Source organism: Mesoplodon mirus, assembly GCF_964341445.2.
Source record: "Mesoplodon mirus genome assembly, chromosome: 9".
Lineage (NCBI taxonomy): Eukaryota > Metazoa > Chordata > Mammalia > Artiodactyla > Ziphiidae > Mesoplodon > Mesoplodon mirus.
In genome coordinates this window covers 64345102-64364378 of record NC_138985.1, presented here as the reverse complement: position 1 = coordinate 64364378, position 19277 = coordinate 64345102, and the positions used below count along the sequence as shown (strand labels likewise).

At 43.2% G+C, this 19277-nt stretch overlaps 1 protein-coding gene across 2 annotated transcripts in view; it reads left to right on the top strand.

Moving 5' to 3' along the window:
• GSDME (gasdermin E) overlaps window positions 1–18331 on the top strand; it is a 101951-nt gene extending 83620 nt beyond the window's left edge. Inside the window, exons 6-10 of one of the 2 annotated variants that reach the window (XM_082631827.1) lie at window positions 2335–2499; window positions 4479–4606; window positions 5326–5521; window positions 12759–12832; window positions 16109–18331. In XM_082631827.1, coding sequence (XP_082487953.1) covers window positions 2335–2499; window positions 4479–4606; window positions 5326–5521; window positions 12759–12832; window positions 16109–16339 — 794 coding nt within the window. In that variant the 3' untranslated portion in view covers window positions 16340–18331. Of the gene's footprint in view, window positions 1–2334; window positions 2500–4478; window positions 4607–5325; window positions 5522–12758; window positions 13535–16108 lie in introns of those variants that run through there. The other variant, XM_082631826.1, reaches the window with a different exon arrangement.
• Window positions 18332–19277: the final 946 nt, after the last annotated feature.

Genomic DNA, 19277 nt, shown 5'->3' with positions numbered 1-19277 from the left:
TCGGTGCCTGGTGCATAGGATGGAGTGAGCCAGGGGCATCCTGGATGACTAGGAGTGTGGGTGGGTCCTCGGGTGAGTAAAGGAAAGCTTGTTTTCTTTGTCTTTAGACAGCCATCCTGTCGTTATGGATGTCATTAGTGTCCACAGCAATTGAAAATACGTGCTAATACCCATGCCTTTCACATGTCATGCAAGTACTAGGCTCAGCCACATTCTCATTCCATAGCCTGTACACAAATTATTAAATAGAATAATTATTATTATCTATTATTAAATAGAATAAATAGAATAAAATGAACCTTCATTCTTTTAAAAAATTTTATTGGAGTTGATTTACAATGTTTTGTTAGTTTCAGCTGTACAGCAAAGTGATTCAGTGATACATATATCCACTCTTTTAGATTCTTTTCCCATATAGGTCATTACAGAGTACTGAGTAGAGTTCCCTGTGCTATACAGTAGGTCCTTATTAGCTGTCTATTTTATATATAGTACTGTGTATATGTCAATGCCAATCTCCCAATTTATCCCTCCCCCCTTCCCCCGTTAACCATAAGATTGTTTTCTACATCTGTAACTATTTCAGTTTTGTAAATAAGTTCATTTGTACCATCTTTCTAGATTCCACATATAAGCAATATCATACGATATTTGTTCTCTAACTTCAGTCAGTATGACAATCTCTAGGTCCATCCATGTTGCTGCAAATGGTATTATTTCATTATTTTTTATGGCTGAGTTATATTGCATTGTATATATGTACCACATCTTCTTTATCCATTCATCTGTTGATGGACATTTAGGTTGCTTCCACATCTTGGCTATTGTTAATTGTGCTGCAGTGAACATTGGGGTGCATGTATCTCTTTGAATTATGGTTTTCTCAGGGTATATGCCCAGAAGTGTGATTGCTGGATCATATGGTAATTCTATTTTTAATTTTTTAAGGAACCTCCATACTGTTCTCCATAGTGGCTGTATCAGTTTACATTCCCACCAACAGTGCAAGATGGTTCCCTTTTCTCCACACCCTCTCAGCATTTATTGTGTGTAGATTTTTTGATGATGGCCATTCTGACTGGTGTGAGGTGATGCCTCATTGTAGTTTTGATTTGCATTTCTCTAATAATTAGCAATATTGAGCATCTTTTCGTGTGTTTTTTGGCCATCTGTCTGTCTTCTTTGGAGAAATGTCTATTTAGTTCTTCTGCCTATTTTTTGATTGGATTGTTTGTTTTGTTGTTGAGTTGTATGAGCTGTTTGTGTATTTTGGAGATTAATCCCTTGTTGGTTGCTTCGTTTGCAAATATTTTCTCCCATCCTGGCGTTGTCTTTTCCTTTTGTTTATGGTTTCCTTTGCTGTGCAAAAGCTTTTGAGTTTAATTAGGTGCCACTTGTTTTTTTTGTTTTTATTTTTATTACTGTAGGAGGTGGGTCAGAGGAGAACCCTCATTCTTGAGTTCACACAGTTTTTACTTAGCAAGGACACACTGTTGCATTTTTACCTACAACTTAGTTACCTTAGTTGGGCCCTCAAATATGGAAATATTTAAGGGGCATTTCTTTTTATAATTTTTAAAAACTTTTTATTATGGAAAGTTACACACGTTCAGAACTACAGATAGTAATATAATGAACCCCATGTACCTACCATCCAGCTTCAATAACTAGGGCAATTCATGTTTCATCTATAACTTTCCCACCTCTCTCCATCCCTACTCAATTGTTTTGAAGCAAATTGTAGGCATTATATTATTTTGTCTATAAATATTGAAATATCTCTAAAAGATAAGGCTTTAAAAAAAAGACTAGTCTCTTCATACAGATTCATATAGAATATATTCTTTTGTGTATGGATTTTCCTCTCAACACGTTTGTAAGGTTCGTTCATATAATTGCAGAAAATAGTTTATTATGAAGAATAACTGACTCTCCAAGAGCCACGTAACCACTTGTGCACCTAAATATATTGTCAATAATTCTGTATCAGTTCAGTCAAATCAGATTTATTAATCAAATTCCAATTTTCTCAGTTAAATATGGTGGGTTGTTTGTTGGAGTTGGTTTGTTCCAGTCAGGCTAAGGAAGTACTTCTGATGTTTGAAAGGTTGCTTCCTGCCTGTTCAAAGAACCTTATGTTAAGAACAACCTTTCTCCTGTATTTGTAGGAAGTGGCTGAGTTTTGGTCAAATAGCATAATGTGTAGGAAGTGGGTGTATGGGGAAGAGGGTGGACATGTCCCCCTGCCCTGCTTGATTTAGGTAAAGCCCGGTCTGGGATGTGCCAACAAGGCTGACCCTAATGCGCAGCTTGTCCTTTTCCCCCGCATTACAGAATTCTGTCTCCTGCAAGGGAAGCACGGGGGCTTCGAGCAGGAGAGGAGAAGTGACTCTGCCTTCCTGGACCTCCTGCCCTTACGAGAGTTTGCGTTCTGGGACGTGCCAGATGCTGGGCAAGGGCTGCCTGCCTCGGATGGGCCACTGAGTGTTTTAAAACAAGGTATTGCCAGCAGGCTGGGGCATGGTGAGCTGCTGGGTAATTGAGTGCTGTACCCCAGGAGGTGATGCGCCCTTCAGAAGCAGTGACTCCTTAGTGACTTCATGGAAAACATTTGAGGACAGACAGGACGGTGCCTGAATCAGTTCTAATTCACTCATCAGGACTCACCTTGGTCAGATCTTAGGGAACCTCAGGTCTTGGATGGCCTGTTTTAAGGAAGGGGTAGGAGGCTGAGGAGGGGAAGAGTTAGGGGCCTAACATTTTCTTTCATCTGAACCACAGGAGTCTTGCTGACTACAAAGAAGAGCTAGTCAGCAGCAAGGAGAGAGAACCCAAGTTTTGCATTTGTTTCATTTATTCCAGGCTTCATTGCCAAGGCAGGCAATGCTTCGTTACCATCGCAAAATGCTCTCTTGGAGGCCCTTATCCACATGGCATGAAGCCATGTGATGCCAAGGCATCCAGCGAGGAGGAGGGCAGTACCTGTGACTTGCCTGCAGCAATTCCTTTCGCTCCCCACAGCATTTTGTGTTTTTTAAAAAAGTTTCTTGTAGGGGGTAGGGCAGGAATTAGTAGGAGTGCAGTATATAGTGGAAGAGGAGATGGACAAGGAAAAAGAGAAACGAATAATTAAGAGCTTAGGGAAAAAGAGCTAGGACCAGCTCAGAATGTCTCTGGCTTGGAGGGTAAGAGGAGAGACTCATCAGTGGGGCTTCAACGAGTCCCAGACCAGAATATAGATGCTTTTGTTTCTGTATCAATGTTGACAGAATTGGCAGTGAAGGCCCAATCTTAAGGCTTTCCCATCTAATTTAGGGCTGCAGGCCCCCTCCGGGTCATTGGGTGTGATTTTCAGCTGCCACTTAAGCGATGTCAATGTCACAGGTTAGAATCACATCAGCAGTGGTGCTACAGCCTTGAACTGCACTACAGGGAAGTGACAAGACAGGCTGAGCTTTCTTATAATTTCCTTACCCACCAGTCCACCCTGTAAGTTGGTCATTCCAGTCAGCCTGGCATGGAGTGGGGAGGCTGGGTAGTTTAGGCAGGAGTAGGGTGGGCACCCACCTCTGTGCACTTGGACCCTAGATCAGCCAGGACAGCCCTTCTCTCCAGGCTGGGGCTGGCGAGGAACTAATTGTGTTTATAGAGCAGTTTTTGAGTATAACTGTTGTCTGGAATTTAACATCAGCGGAGGGTGCATTTATGTATTGGTCTGCATCCCTGTATATGAAAGCTTTGGTTTATCAAATCTTGTTTTTAAATTCCCACTGGGCTTAAATTACTAGAAACTTTTGACTATCTTAAAATGAAAACGGAAGATTTTAAGGGGAGAGGCTCAAGCATCCTGAAGAGGATGTTAGTAATCCAGCTGGGATTCTAACCCATTCTCCAGGACGGGTGAAGAAGAATGGAGAAAGTGGAGTATCTGTGTTTGCCCAATGAAAATTGTGCCAGCCCCTTGAAAAGCATGCATTTAATATTAAGGGATGCAAAATCTGTAGTGTATTAGAAAGATATGAAAAAGAATGTTATTTTGGAATTTGCACAATGACTCTAAAGGTTTGTAAAAGTCCTGATGTTTAGTAATTCAGCCTTGATAATTTAATAATTCTAAATGACTTTTCCAGAAAATAACTGATTAGACTTAATGTTTAGTGAGTCAGCAGGAAGATAAAGTCTGAAACAAAACTTGGCTTCCCTCTTTTCTGTCTGTATTTTTGTCTCTTTCTGTCTCCCTTCCCTCTCTTCCCTTCCCTCTCTTCCCTTCCCTCCTTCTTTCTTCCTTTAGTAGTTTGACTGGTTAGTGAAAAACATGCAGGGTGGTATTTAATGCGTCCTTTATTTCTGAATTCCAAGACTGTGCAGCTGGAAGTGTTTATGAAAGAACAGAGGACAATTAGCTATAAAAAGCAAGAGTTACTGGTCCTCGTTCTGAGATAAGTCACGAGACTGGGTATGTTCTGCTGCTTTCACAGCCACTCTGTTCTTGGAGAGGAATTTCCATCCCTTTGTGGAGCTGCCAGAGCAGCAACAGAGAGCTCTGAACGACGTCCTCCAGGCGGTCCTGTTTGATGAAGAATTACTCTTGGTTCTGGAGCAAGTGGTAAGACCGGAGGCATCTCAAGGTAGTGTCTCCGCATGGTTTTCTGGAGATGTGGACAGGCTAGATCTCTTGGGATAAGGCTTTGAGCTGGGATAAAATGGTGTTTAAAATTTCCCCACCTCCTTTTAACCCTAAAGCTTCTTTTTTTTTTTTTTCTTTCTCCCAGGTCCTTAGTTTTCTAACTGCAGAAAGGTAGTCGATGTGATGAATAGAAGGGTGTATTAGTTTCCTAGGGCTGCTGTAACAAATGACCACAAACTCCAATTTACTCTCTTACAATTCTGGAGGCCACAAGTCTAAAGTCAAGGTGTCATTAGGGCCATGCTTCCCCACAGGCTCTAGGAGAGAATCCTTTTTTGCCTCCTCCAGCTTCTGGTGGCTCCTGGCATTCCTTGGCTTGTGGCCACATTGCTCAAATCTCTACTCTGTCTTCACATGGCCATCTCCTTTCCTGTCTCTTAAAGGACACCCACCATTGGATTCAGGGCCCACCCCAATCTAGGATGATCTCGAGATCCCTACCTAAATTACATCTGCAAAGATGCCAAATAAGGTCTCATTCTGAATCTCCAGGTGGACCTGTATTTGGGGGACCACTCCCCATCTCACAACAAGGGTTGTGTGTCATGGGGCAGAGGCCTGTGTTGTGCCCAGCTTGGCCTGTGGCTTTACTAGATCTGTCTCTTTTCTCTTCCCCACCCCCACATCTCTCCCCACAGTGTGAGGACATAGTCAGCAGCCTGTCACCCTCATTGGCAGTGCTGGGGAAGCTGAAGCCTTCACAGCAGCGGGACCTCGTGGCCTTCCTGCGGCTAGTGGGGTACAGTGTGCAGGGCGAGTGTCCAGGCCCAGAGGATGTGGTCCACAACCAGAAACTCCTTTCTACGGCCTACTTCTTGGTCAGTGCGCTAGCAGGTATGGAAAAAAAAGGGGAAGAAATGCTGTTGCCCTGAAATTACTTTGCTTACTTTGTGGACGATTTGGTACATAAGGTTCCCTCCCTTTAAAGCAGTGCAGGGATGATAAGCAGTGGAAGACTGAGGAAGTTAACAGGATTGCCGTGAAGTCACGGACTTGAGTATGAAGGAGGCCTGTCTGCTGCCAGCCTCCTCCACTCTCTTGGAGGGAGGACTTCCCTTTCCTCCCCCAGCGAGGGCTGTCTGTGGGCACACTCCCTCACAAACACAGGAAATCAATTTCCCCAGACACAGCCAGTGATTCACACTTACTGCCTGGCAGTGCTGAGTGGCCATGGCTTTCATTTGGCTACTGCTCTCTCCTCCAGTGTTTCGTTCCTTCTGATCCTCTTGTTCCTCTTTGCAAACTTATGGCTCTACCCCAAGTGCAGCATTGTGGCCATTAGGGCAGGGAGGCTGTAGAGAGCATCCCAATGCACTAGGTTGCTGGGCCCAGCAGCTCCACAACTTCCACATGCATCCTGGCCATCCAATTAGTATTGAGCAGTGGACCCCACCTGACACTTCTTTGCCAACTCCCATCCAGAACACACCTTGCCAGAGGGTGTGTGGTACCAGAAGGTGGTCATTCTGTATGAGGAAGCTGGGCTTTCACTTCCTTCTCAGAAAGGCAAGACCTGGCAAGGCAGCCCAGTCTTAGTCCCCACAACTTCCCTTCAAGGTGACGTTAGTCAGGGCACTGAACTCCTGATACATTCAGAGTTCCTCCCCAGCACCACATGGGAACAAAGGCCCAGGAATCTCCAATTTTTAAACAATTAATCAGAGCAAATGCCTCTCCCAGCTCCCTATGCCAGTGAATGTACACTCTATGCCTTATTCCAAGTCATGGGTAAACATTTTGACTGGGATAGGACATAAGACAGCCCTGTGGAACTCCACTGGAGACCTTTTCCCAGTGTTAATTGGTATATCAGAGAGTTTAATTACAGGCATTCTATCAGGAGCTAATCTACAGGCCAGAGTTCTCTAGCTTGCGAGAAGCCCTTTCTTCACATACCCTATTACTTGTTGAAAAATTTTTTTTACATCTTTATTGGAGTATAATTGCTTTACAATGGTGTGTTAGTTTCTGCTTTATAACAAAGTGAATCAGTTATATACATACATACATCCCCATATCTCTTCCCTCTTGCATCTCCCTCCCTCCCATTCTCCCTATCCCACCCCTCTAGGTGGTCACAAAACACCGAGCTGATCTCCCTGTGCTATGTGGCTGCTTCCCACTAGCTATCGGTTTTAATCTCAATAGGCTGGATCAGTGATGTCAAATATGTAACACATGGCCAACACTGTGAATGCACCACAGTCCCCTTTTTCCTGAGCCTGGACACAGCCTCAAATTCTCTGCAGCCTTGCACACAGGCAGCCACTTGGGGTTGACACATAACATGAGACTTACCTGCTGTGTCTGAGCTGGAAGCTCAGGGATAGTGAAATCTTTAAGTGCAGCTGAAAATATCTGCAGCCTGTTTCTAAACCAACAGTACTCTTCTGCATCTCTGTGAACTGAGATCTCATTTATGTGTCAGTCACTGTGGAGCTCGGATTGGTGTAAGCTCTTTCACTAATGCTCTTGTTTATTCTTGGCCCTTCTGAGTTGGCCTTTTCCTCCTACAACAGTTTTCTTAGAATCTGGGAAAGGTGCTAGAACAGAAAATGGCCCCTTTTTGAGGCCTGTTTCCAGCTTTCTAAATAATAACACTAGTTTTTTCTACAGCACTTACTTTAAAAAAAATTGAGATATAATTGACACGTATATAAATTAACTTCAGGTGTACAACAAAATGATTCGATATTTGTATATATGTCTCAACTATGTATGCATCACCATACATAGTTAAAAGTTTTCATCACAAGAAAAATAAACTTTATAAGATTTACTCTTAGCAACTCTCAAATATACAGTACAGTATTATTAACTCTAGTCACCATCCTGCACATTACATACCCGTGACTTATTTTATAGCTGGAAGTCTGTACTTTTTAACCATCTTCACCCATTTTACTCACCCCCACACACACACCCCTCCCAATCTGCCCTATGAGCCTTTTTTTATTTTAAGACTCTGCATATAAGTGAGATCATACATTGTCTTTCTCTGACTTATCTCACTTAGCATAATGCCCTCAAGGTCCATCCATGGTGTCACAAATGGCAAGATTTCTTTTTTTTACTGATTAATAATAGTCCTCTGTGTGTGTACCACATATCCTTTATCCATTCATCCATTGGTGGACACTTAGGTTGCTTCCCTATCTTAGCTTTTGTAAGTAATGCTGCAATGAACATGGGGGTGCATCTTTTCAAGTCAGTGTTTTCATTTTCTTTGGATAAATACCTAGGAGTGGAATTACTGGATCGTATGGTAGTAAGACTTTTAATTTTTTGAGTAGACTTAAAAAATTCTCACCAACGGTGCACAGGGGTTCCCTTTTTTCACATCCTTGCCAACACTTGTTATTTCCTGTCTTTTTGATAATAGCCATTTTAACAGATGTGAGGTCATACCTCAGTGTGGTTTTGATTTTAATTTCCCTGATGATGAGTGATGTTGAGTACTTTTTCATGTACCTATTGGCCATCTGTATGTCTTCTTTGAAAAACTGTCTATTCAGATGTTCTGCCCATTTTTTAAATTTTTTAAATTTATTTTTTATTTATTTTTGGCTGCGTTGATCTTCATTGCTGTGCACGGGCTTTCTCTAGCTGTGGCAAGTGGGCTTCTCATTGCAGTGGTTTCTCTTGTTGTGGAGCATGGGCTCTAGGGTGTGTGGACTTCAGTAGTTGTGGCACACGGGCTCAGTAGTTATGGCTCGCGGGCTCTAGAGCGCAGGCTCTGTAGTTGTAGGGCGTGGGCTTAGCTGCTCCGTGGCATGTGGGATCTTCCTGGACCAGGGCTCACACCCGTGTCCCCTGCACTGGCAGGCAGATTCCACTGTGCTGCCAGGGAAGCCCCTTCTGCCCATTTTTAAATTGGATTTTTTTTTGCTACTGAGTTGTTGTATGAGTTTTTTATATGTTTTGGATTAACCCCTTATCAGATATATGATTTGCAAATATTTCTTTCCCCATCAATAGGCTGCCTTTTCATTTTGTTGATGATTTCCTTTGCTGTGCAGAAGATTTTTAGTTTGATGTAGTTTCACTTATTTTTGCTTTTGTTGCCTTTGCCTTTGGTGTGAAATCCAAAAAATCATTGCCAAGACTGATGTCAAGGAGCTTACTGCCTATGTTTTCTTCTAATTTTATGGTTTCAGATCTTATGTTTAAACCTTTGATCCATTTTGAGTTAGTTTTTCTGTATGGTGTAAGATAGTGGTCCAGTTTTCCCAGCACCATTTATTGAAGAGACTGTTCTTTCTCCCTTGTATATTCTTGGCTTTGTTGTAAATTAATTGACCATATATGCATGGGATTATTTCTGGGCTCTCTATTTTGTTCCACTGACCAATGTGTCTGTTTCTATGCCAATACAATACTATTTTGATTAATGTAGCTTTATAATATAATTTGACATCAGGGCATGTGATATCTCCAGCTTTGTTCTTTCTCAAGATTGCTTTGGCTCTTCAGGATCTTTTATAGTTTTAAACAAATTTTATAATTGTTTGTTCTATTTCTGTGAAAAATGCCATTGGCATTCTGATAGCGGTTGCACTGAATCTGTAGCTTGGGTAGTATGAACATTGTAGCAGTATTCTCCCAATTCATGAACATGAAATATCTTTCCATTTATTTGTCTTATTCAACTTCTTTCATCAGTGTCTTATAGTTTTCAGTGTACAGGTCTTTTACCTCAAATGTTGGTCTGCTTGATGTTGTAGCATAGTTTCTTAAGCTGTGTTCACTTTGTTCACCTTTTTTTTTCTTTTTCCTGCTCTGATTGGGTGAGTTCCATTGCCTTGTCTTTGAGTTCAATGATCATTTCTTCTGCTTCATCTAGTCTGTGGTTGAACCCCTCTAGTGTCTGTTTTGGTTCATTTATTGTATTCTTCATCTCTGTGACTTCTATTTGGTCCTTTCCTATATTTTCTCTTTCTTTGTTGAAGTTCTCACTGTGTTCATCCATTCTTCTCCCAAGCTTATTAAGCATTTGTATGATATTTTGAACTCTTTTAGCAGGCAAATAAATCACTTACATGCTTTTCATTCAGGACCTTTTCTGAGCTTTTATCTTGTTCCTCTGTTTGGAACATATTTCTGTTTCTTCATTTTCCTTGACACTCTGTGTTTGTTTCCATGCAGAAGGTAAAATAATCTCCTCTCACGTGAGGGAGTGGTCTCATGTAAGAGAGGACCTTATTCAACCTCACCCTGGCTCTTTGTTGTCTCTCAAACCTTTGTGATTGTCCAAGCAGCCTATTTTTAGTGGCTCCCAATAGTTGAGGGTTTGTCAACACCTGTCAGTGCCCCAAAGAGGATCTCAGTCAGCACCTAGATTTAGGCTGATTAGAAGCCAGACCTTCAGGCAGCAGTTTTTAAAGTATACAAGTATATACAGACCACAGTGTAAATCCTGCTAGCCAGTAGAGCCAGGTGACCTAGAAGTGTCACTGGGTGGCAGTCACAGAAATCACAAGCCAGACGATTGTATAAGCTCCTTTCCAGGAGACACCAGCAACCTGGAATGAGGCAGATGGAGAGCACAAAGGTAGCATCCGTTGGCCTCTTTTCCGAGAGCAGACCCCTAGACGTATGTCAAACCAGAAGCTTGCCCCTCAGGCCAAGCAAATGGGCCTCTTTCACAGAAAGACTAGGGGTGTATTTCAGTTTGCTGTCTGACAGTGCCTTGGGGGTGGTAGCTGGCCAAGAACAGTCTGATTGTTACAGTCCCGAGGGACCCAGGAATGCAAGCCCTGCTGGCTATGAGAGCCAGATGATCAAGGGGTGTTTCCTGGGTGGCAGCCACAAAAACAAGGGCACCAGAGATGTGTCATAGCCCTTCTCTGGGAAATATTGGTGCTTTGAAGTGTGGCAGAGGGAGGGTGCAAAGATGGTGTCTGATGGCCTCGGTCCCCAGAATACACCAGCAGGTCCCTAGGTGTGTGTTAAATTAGACGCCTACCCCCAAGCCGATGCTTTATGATAACAAATAAGCCTCTTTCATAGAGAGTATGGGGGTTTTTCAAACAGCTGCTTCTGTGCTGGGTCCTAGGAGTGGGTAAGTCCCCGTGCAAGCCCGTTAAGAATGATTTCTCAGTTCACTATAGGCTTGTGGGTCTTGTGGATGTGAGCCCCACTGGTTTTCAAAGCCAGATGTTTGGGGGGCTCGTCTGTCTGGTGGTCTTAGAAGTTAGGGTGGGGTTCAGATCCTTCACCACAGGGAGAAGCTCGGGCTTTGAGTTCCCTCCTGATTGTGGGTCACTGCACCAGGGGTGTGGGGTTTACAGGGAGACTGTGGCTCAGCCTCTCCTACCTGCTGCCATGGGTTTTTTTTCCTTGTTCACCTGATGTATGGGAGTCACTCAGGTAGTTTGGGGTTTCTTCAGAGGAAATATATGTCGCTGTAGATTCAGTTTGTCCACGGAAGGAGGTGAGTTCCGGATCTTCCTATGGTGCCATCTTGAACCGCCCTCCTCCTGTTTAAAGCACTTCAGTCTCAGCATCTAGCCTATCTCCTGGAACACTTCCCCTACCATTTTGTGACCTTAAGCATGAACTTCCCAGGTTTCATTTGTAAAATAGTGAGAATATGAAAGATCGAAAGAAATCATTTCAATTCCAGAAATGCTGAAGAAGCCTCTACTGTGCTTTAGGCACTGCTAGATGCTGAGGTAGGAGAAAATCATCATCCCCACCCTCAAGGGAACTACAGTCAAGCAGTGAAATTAGGTGGTAAGCGCTGTAAAGCAGAGCTGTGTCCCTAGCCCTATGCTCAAGGTAGTGAATGACCATTGAGTAACATGGAAGTAAAGTCTTTACAAGAATTAAGGGATGATGATGATTACATGGACTTGGGAGTCACCTGAGAAGTGAGGAATGGAAACATGAACGGGTGAGATGACTTGTGACGGTAGCTCCGCCAGGACATCAGGTCCCAGGGGACTCTGTCCCTGCCCTTCACAGCCCTGTGGATCTTTCCACAAGGCCCCATACCTTTACCATCTTCATCTTCCTGATTTGGGAACCGGGCTTCCTTGAGGATCTGTTGAAAACGGTGGGGACTCTCTGGAGACAAAAGCACATTTAAACGCAATTTAGGGGGTTCTCTGGCAGGCTCAGACCTCGGGGCTGCCCCACCACCCTAGCAGCCTTCTGCTCTTGGGAGAAGGCCGTGTTTCGTTGGGCTCTGTTGGGCCACAGCCTCAGTGACACGCTGCCATTTATATAAATAAGGCTGCTAATTAATGCAGGAGATGAGGGGGTTCCTGAGTGTTCCCTGTGCCAGATGATGGAGCAGACGATTCTTTTCTCTTTTGCCTTTTCAGTGCAAAGGTTGTATCCCAAGGGATTGGGTCCTTTTAGCAACTGCATCTGTTCTACCTTGGGAGGTATTTAAAACTGGTTTTGACTAACACTGATCTGGATTTCCTTTTCCTGGGGCTTGGCAGGACCCATCTGGGGCAGCCCCCAGCCTTATAGAGCTCTGTGCCAATGTTCTCTGCCATTGGTACCCTTGTGTTGAGCTAGCCGTGGGCCAGGGGGCCCTGCACAGTCCTAGGCTCAGGAGGTCTGCTGTGCTACCCCTTGACTAGACCACATTACATCTTTCTCCCCCAAATGATTAGTGACCTAGGTATAACCCTTTATAAAAAAAGAAAATCTATAGTATGCAAATGAGGAAACGTGCTGAGAGAGGTATACCCAAGGTCGCTCCCAAGTATTTAGTGGTGCTCAAACATAGCTCTTCTGTCACCAAACCCCAGGTTCTTTCTACTTTTCCATGCTGATTCACTTTTCCCTGAGTCTGTACCGTTCTTTCTGATTGGCAAATTGCATGTAAGAAATATCCTCTGGTGAACACAGAGCTGGTTACCTGGTCCCTACATCTATTTTCTAAAAGGCCTTTGCTGCCGGTTTAGCCCCATTCATTCATTTATTCTACAATTACTGAGCATATCCTCTGCCCGACTGGTAGATGATATATAAATTAGGTACAGCTTGGGGGCTGGCTCTGTTTCCATGGGTGCTTTTTGATGGTGACTGATTTTTTTTTTTTTTTCTCCTGCAGAAATGCCAGATAATGCAGCAGTTCTGCTGGGCACTTGTTGTAAGCTCCAGATTATTCCTACACTGTGCCATCTGGTAAGAACCTCCCAGAGAGGACCTGGGGATGGGCAGCAACAGGGAAGTGATGAGGAGATGGACACCTAACAGCTGATAAAACTCACTAGGCTTTCTCATCCACAACAGCCCTTCAAAATAGGTTAAAACAGGTATTACAATCTCTCTCTTTTTTACACCCTGCCCACATCACACACCCCATAGGAAGACTAAGGCTCAGAGGGAAAGGAGTTATTTGAAGAACTTGCTAGCAGGGCTAGGACTCAAGCCTTATATTTATACTCCAAATCTCATGATTTTTGCATTTTTTGGAGAGAATTTTGGCCAAGGCTTGGTTCAGTGTTGCAGGGAAGGGGCCTGACACCACATTATTTGCAATGGCAGTTCTGTGGCTGGACCAGTTTGATTCAGCTCTGCATCAAATTCAGCAGGGAGGTACTCAAGAGGACTGCTTTGTCTCAGGGAGACGTTTCATTTTCTCCTAAGAATATCATTAGCTTCATGCCCTCAGGAAATGCCATGGCAAGAGCAAGAGCTAGGTAATGATGAGCTTAGCCCTGAAAGTCAAGGTTAAGCTTTTCCTTTTTAAATTACAAACTGGGTCATCAATAGAAGGAACCGTCAGTAGGCTGGGGCAGCTCCTCTGTTGTAGCTTCTGCAGGTGTTGCTCAGCCTAGGGCAGAGAAGCAGAGGATACCCAGCTGTTATTTTGAGGCCTGGTTACTAAGGGCTGAGGCCAGCGTGCTATGTAGACCCAAAGGACCAAAGCTCAGAGCTCTGCCCCCAGATCTGGGAAGCAGGTATTGGGGTAGACTGCCTGGAGGACCCTGCAGTTTGTTATGCATCTACTCTGGGAACTTTGAGCACTGTAGTTAGTGCCTTTGGCACTTCTTGGCATAGCAAAGACATCCAGAGACTGCAGCAAGGCTTCATTCCAAGGAGCAGTTTAGATGTCATTCACAACCGAAAGCAGATTCTACCTCTGCAGAGGAATGCTGTGTTCCTGTACTTTGACCACAAAAACTGAACTACTTGAAAATGAGCCAGCATGCCACTGTGGTGCGGCCAGCTGAGGGTAAAGGCTGATGGCGCAGTTTGGTCATGGAAACGATATGTATCATTATATAATTGTCTGCAACGACAGTAACTCTGCTTTCTAGCTTAGCTCCCTTTTGCAGCAACTAAGTATTTAGCATTTCCCAAGTCAGCCCTCACCATGTATTTACAAAGTCATCAACCGCATTCAGGAAGTATATAAAAAAAGAAAATACTGCTGAGACTGCATTAGCTAACTAACTCCCTCTCCCAACCAGCTGACAGTTAGTTGTCATCCTCCCTGCAGGTCTGCTCTAGGACTTGATCTTTGGGTTGCTTCCAAGTTCTGCTCTGTTGGTGTTCCGGGAGTAGCCATTAGGACGCACTTGGAGTCCCAGCACAGCTGGTATACTACCTTGGTGCAAAACTACCCACCCATAGAGTCATCTGTTTGCCTTTGTGGGCTGCTCAACGTAAAGAAGTAATTTTTCTTTATGTGAAGACACTCAGGAAGGTCTTTAATCTCCCCTAGAGCTCATAACAACGTTTGTTAGGACCGCAAGGCTCCTGCCTCCTGAAGGAATTTGGGTATCTTATGTTTCTTATAGGTATTTACTTAGAGCAGGGTACAAATATCTCCTTGCATGCCTGTCTTGTCTTGTCTGGTGGCCAGAGTAACGTTGAGAGGCTTGCTGAAGGGCTTTTGAAAGAACAGCGTCAGATACACAAACACATTTGCAAACTGGTGAAAGAGCTGGTAAGAAAGTAAGTTAGAATCATCTGGAGGGAATGTTAATTTCACCACCACCCCCCCCCCCTTGGGTGACTGTAATCTCTCTTACACCGAGAAGTGCCTCTGGGCACTTGGGGTTGGCAGATGTTCAGAGAAGAAGGCAGGGTGTTGCTGGGTGCTTCTCCACCAGACCCAGGACACAGCCCGCTGTGCTGCACCCGTGGAGCTCATTCTTAAATCACCGGATGTGGTGCTCATGCTTAAAGAAGCAGGCCAGATCCACTCTCTAAAGCACCATCTACAATTTACAGTCTAGGCCACGTGGTAACGGGACACCTGTGGTTACACTGTGTGAGTTGCATTGGGTGAATCTACAAGGTGTAGATCTGTAAGGCTGATTGTGATAACAGACCCATGAGTTCCTTTATATGCAAATGAGTGCTGCACTTCAGCCCCTGGGACAAGTTGCTTATTACTTTTAGTAAGAAAGAGTATCAGTGCTCAGAGCATGTCTGGAATTCTTTTGGATTCCCTTCAGATTCAGTTAAAATTCATGCATACCTTATAAGTCTTCATTTTTTATTTTAAATTTTACTCTCTACATTATTAATCTGATCTGGTTCTGAGTGCCTGTTTAAAATTCAAATCTACTGGCAAATTTGTAATTACTAAAGATTAAAAACAACTGTGTCAGAGGCACTGCTCAAGACCCTAAGAGCAAAGTTTCACAGGTTCTGAGCAGTTACAATTAGAGCACTGTTTGATGTGACCTCTCTGAAGAACTAACGTTCAACTGAGGGTCGATGTTCTAGGCAGGGTATAAGGTAAGCACAACGGACCAGGTCCTTGCTCTCCTGGGCAGCTTAGGTTTTAATAAACAGAGTAAACAGGGAATGTCAGGAAGATAATTTCAGATACAGCAAGCATATGAAGACAATAAAATAATGTAATAGTGGCTGGGATATGGGGGGAGCCAGTGGCTGGATGGAGAGAGGATTAGGAAAGGCCCTTCTGATGTGGCATTTCAACCGACAGCTCAGAGATGAGAAGGAAGGTTCTGCGGGGAGCTCTGGAGGAAGGATGTCACAGGTGGAAGGAAGAGCAAGGGCAAAGGTTCTTAAGGCAAAGAAGCATCACTAAATAAACCATGGTACCTAACCTTTGAGGGGTTCATGCAGACATGTAAGACATTCTAATAGGTGAATTAAAATAAAATAAAAAAAACCTTACACACTGTGTGTCTAAGAAAGGTATATTCTGACCTTTCTAATCTACTGGAGTTAGTGGATCCAGTAGAAGATAAGAGTTCAGAGAGTAGGGATTTGGTCAGAGGACTCCAGGCGAAGTGCAGGTCCTGGCCTGGGCCAAATATATCCTGTTACAGCTTAAGGGTTTTCCCTGCTCTATTTGGGGAATGTAAACAACTTAATTTTCCCCCCATAATTAGTCAGATGTGCTAACATTATTATCCAATGATGTCGATTTTCTATCACCTTTTTTGGTGGATTTGTTTACATGTGTCATTTCGGCTCCGTGCTCTGTCTGATGATGGTGTGTCTGATCTTGAAGACCCAGTCTTGGCTCCACTGAAAGATACAGAAAGGTTTGGGATCGTGCAGCGTCTGTTTGCCTCAGCTGACATTAACCTGGAGAGACTGCAACCTTCTGTGAAAGCTGCCACCCGGAAGGACCCTAACGTTTTCCCACTGATTCTTTATATAAGCCTGAATGGACTCGGTGCTTTGGGCAGAGCACAGTAACAGTGTCATATGTGGATTACAGGTACACCTTTATTGCACTTTGCAGGTAGTGCACTTTTTTTTTTTTTAACAAATTGAAGGTCTGTGACAACCCTGAGTCGAGCAAGTCTATCAGTGCCATTTTTCCAACAGCATTTGCTCACTGTGTCACATTTTGATAATTCTCCCAGTATTTCAGACATTTTCATTATTATTATATTTGTCATGGTGATCTGTGATCTCTGATGATACTACTGCAAAAAGATTACAACTCGGCTCAGATGATGGTTAGCATTTTTTAGCAATAAAGTATTTTTAAATTAAGGTATATACATTGTTTAGACATAATGCTATTGTACACGTATTGTACACGTGACAGACTATAAGATAGTGTAAACATAAATTTTATATGCACTGGAAAACCAACAAATTTGTGTGACTCGCTTTACTGCGGTGGTCTGCAACCAAGTCCACAGTATCTCTGAGGTCTGCCTGTACGCGTTATCAGCCAAGCCTGGGTATTCTTCAGCATCATTAAGATACTGCCTTTGGGGCTTAGATCACCACGTTAAAGGTTGATCTAGGAGATGAATTTACTGAACAGTTTAATAAGTGGTGACTTTTTGCATATGAATCGCCTCAAATTTAGCCACCAGGTACTCTGTGTACAGTGTCTTTTTCACAGGAGGTCCTCTTGTGCTGGTAACCCAGTGTCCATGTTAGACCCCAGCACATAAAGAGCTGGAGGAGGGTTGAGAATTGTAAGCCAGAGTACATTCAGACCTTTTCTCTGCAGAAAAATGGGTCCATCTAGTTCCCACTTCCTGTTAAAAATAGATGAGGCTGATGCTTTGATCCAAAAATTTCTGAATGCTGTGGGGAGGAATTTCTCTTCCTAGAAGGCTCCATTTTGAATGTGCTGTATGCTATGCAGTGATTGATTGAAAAATGAACTGTAAATGCCACTAGAGTACAGAGGTTATTGTTTAGCAGAAGACTCTAACAGCAGGACACTTTCCTTAGGGTCAAGCTATATCCAGTTTGACTTTGCCCTGCTTTGATGAATGTACCAATCCTATGTCTAGAGCAATGTGTGGATTTCCCATGCATTCTGGATGTTTAATTTGTAAAAAGGAAACTTTGAATTGTGTATATTTCTCTTCTTTATTCTGCTTTCCTATCCTTCTCCTATTAATAGCCTGGACTGTCTCCTGATGCCATTGGGGCTCTGAAGCCACTTCTGCTTTCCCCTTAGCAAGAAGTTGCTGAGACCTACTGCTAGAATTTCTTACTTTAGGAGCAGGAGGGTAAGCAGTTGTTAGAAACATTCTATGTTACTCAGTACCTGTTTTTTACCTCAGCATCACTTACTTATTCCCTTTCTGCACTTGAGCTTTTAATGAATGTTTAATAAGGAGGAAATGAAGGAAATAACCCTTTCATGACTTCTATTAAAATGAGACAAAATTATGTAAATACTTATGATATATAAGAAAAAAAGGACACAGAGTGGTGGCAACAATGTAGAAAGTAAGCACCTTATTCACAAATTGGAAAGGAACATGCAAAAGTCAAGATAGTTGTGTTAAGATGGTGGTACTATATGCCTCTTGTCTGGTTTTCTGAAATAAGTATAAAGAACATACTACAGACAGAATGTGTGATATGAATCTACTTGTGTGAAAAAGATATACATGTATCACAGTGCATGGGAACTCTCATTTAAGAGTTCACAAGAAACAGGAAAGGATTTAGAGGTTGGGGCAAGAGGCACTGGGGGGAGTGGTTCACCCTTCTATTCCTGTTAGAATTGTGTATGTCTTAAAAATAACAACAAAAAACATCAAAAACTAAAGATAGGCTTAAGACAGAAAAAAAGATGCCATCACCTAAGCAAGTGCTGGAAGTTTGGGTTACATCAAACAGCAACTAAGGCAATCTGTCTAAGACTGGCCAGTTATCCTGCTGGACTGTGTTTTAGACATTAGCTATTGAAAAAGATATAGCTAGAAGCAGCTGCACAGGGAGATCAGCTCAGTGCTTTGTGACCACCTAGAGTGGTGGGATAGGGAGGGTAGGAGGGAGATGCAAGAGGGAGGGCATATGGGGATGTATGTATACATATAGCTGATTCACTTTGTTATAAAGCAGAAACTAACACACCATTGTAAAGCAATTATACTCCAATAAAGATGTTAAAAAAAAAGATATAGCCTTATGCTGCTACAGCAGACCCCCCCATTGGGATCTGGTGGGTGAGGTAGTAAGTAGTGCTGGACTACAGTGAGGGTGAGACTGGGCCTCCAAAAGGTTCTTCTAACTAACTAGTTTCCTCATCATTAAATATTATTAATTTTGAATGTATGTTGATTTACTGCTTGAGATCCAGAACCATACTACTTTTAATAATTAGATTTGGAAACAAGTTCTAGTATCCCAGAACACCTAGAAATCAGATAGTAAATACAGTAGTATTTCCTAGAACAGAACCACCACCTTAACTCTGATGTTTCCACAACCACTTCTGTTTCATAAATGGATATAGGAAGAAATGCTGACATGATTAGCTGGTGTGGTGTGGCCTGATAATGGCCCCTAAAATGTGTTTCATGACCTAATAAATCCCTAGAACCTGGTAAACTCAAGGTTGTGGACCTTGAGATGGACAGATTATTCTGGATTATCTGGGTGGAGCCTTAAAAGAAAGAAGGCAGAAGGGTCAGTGAGAGAGGGATTTGGCCCAAGAAAATGCTGGAAAGATGAGGCATGAGAAGAATTCAGTGCTGTCACTGGCTCTCAAGACAGAGCGGGCCAGTTCAAGGACAAGAGAGCAGTCGGTCAGACAGCCAGCAAGAAAGTGGGGACTTCGATTCTACAACTGCATGGAACTGGAGTCCACCAACAACATGCAAGAGCCTGGACGCAGATTCTCCTCCAGACCTGCAGGTAAGAGCCAGGG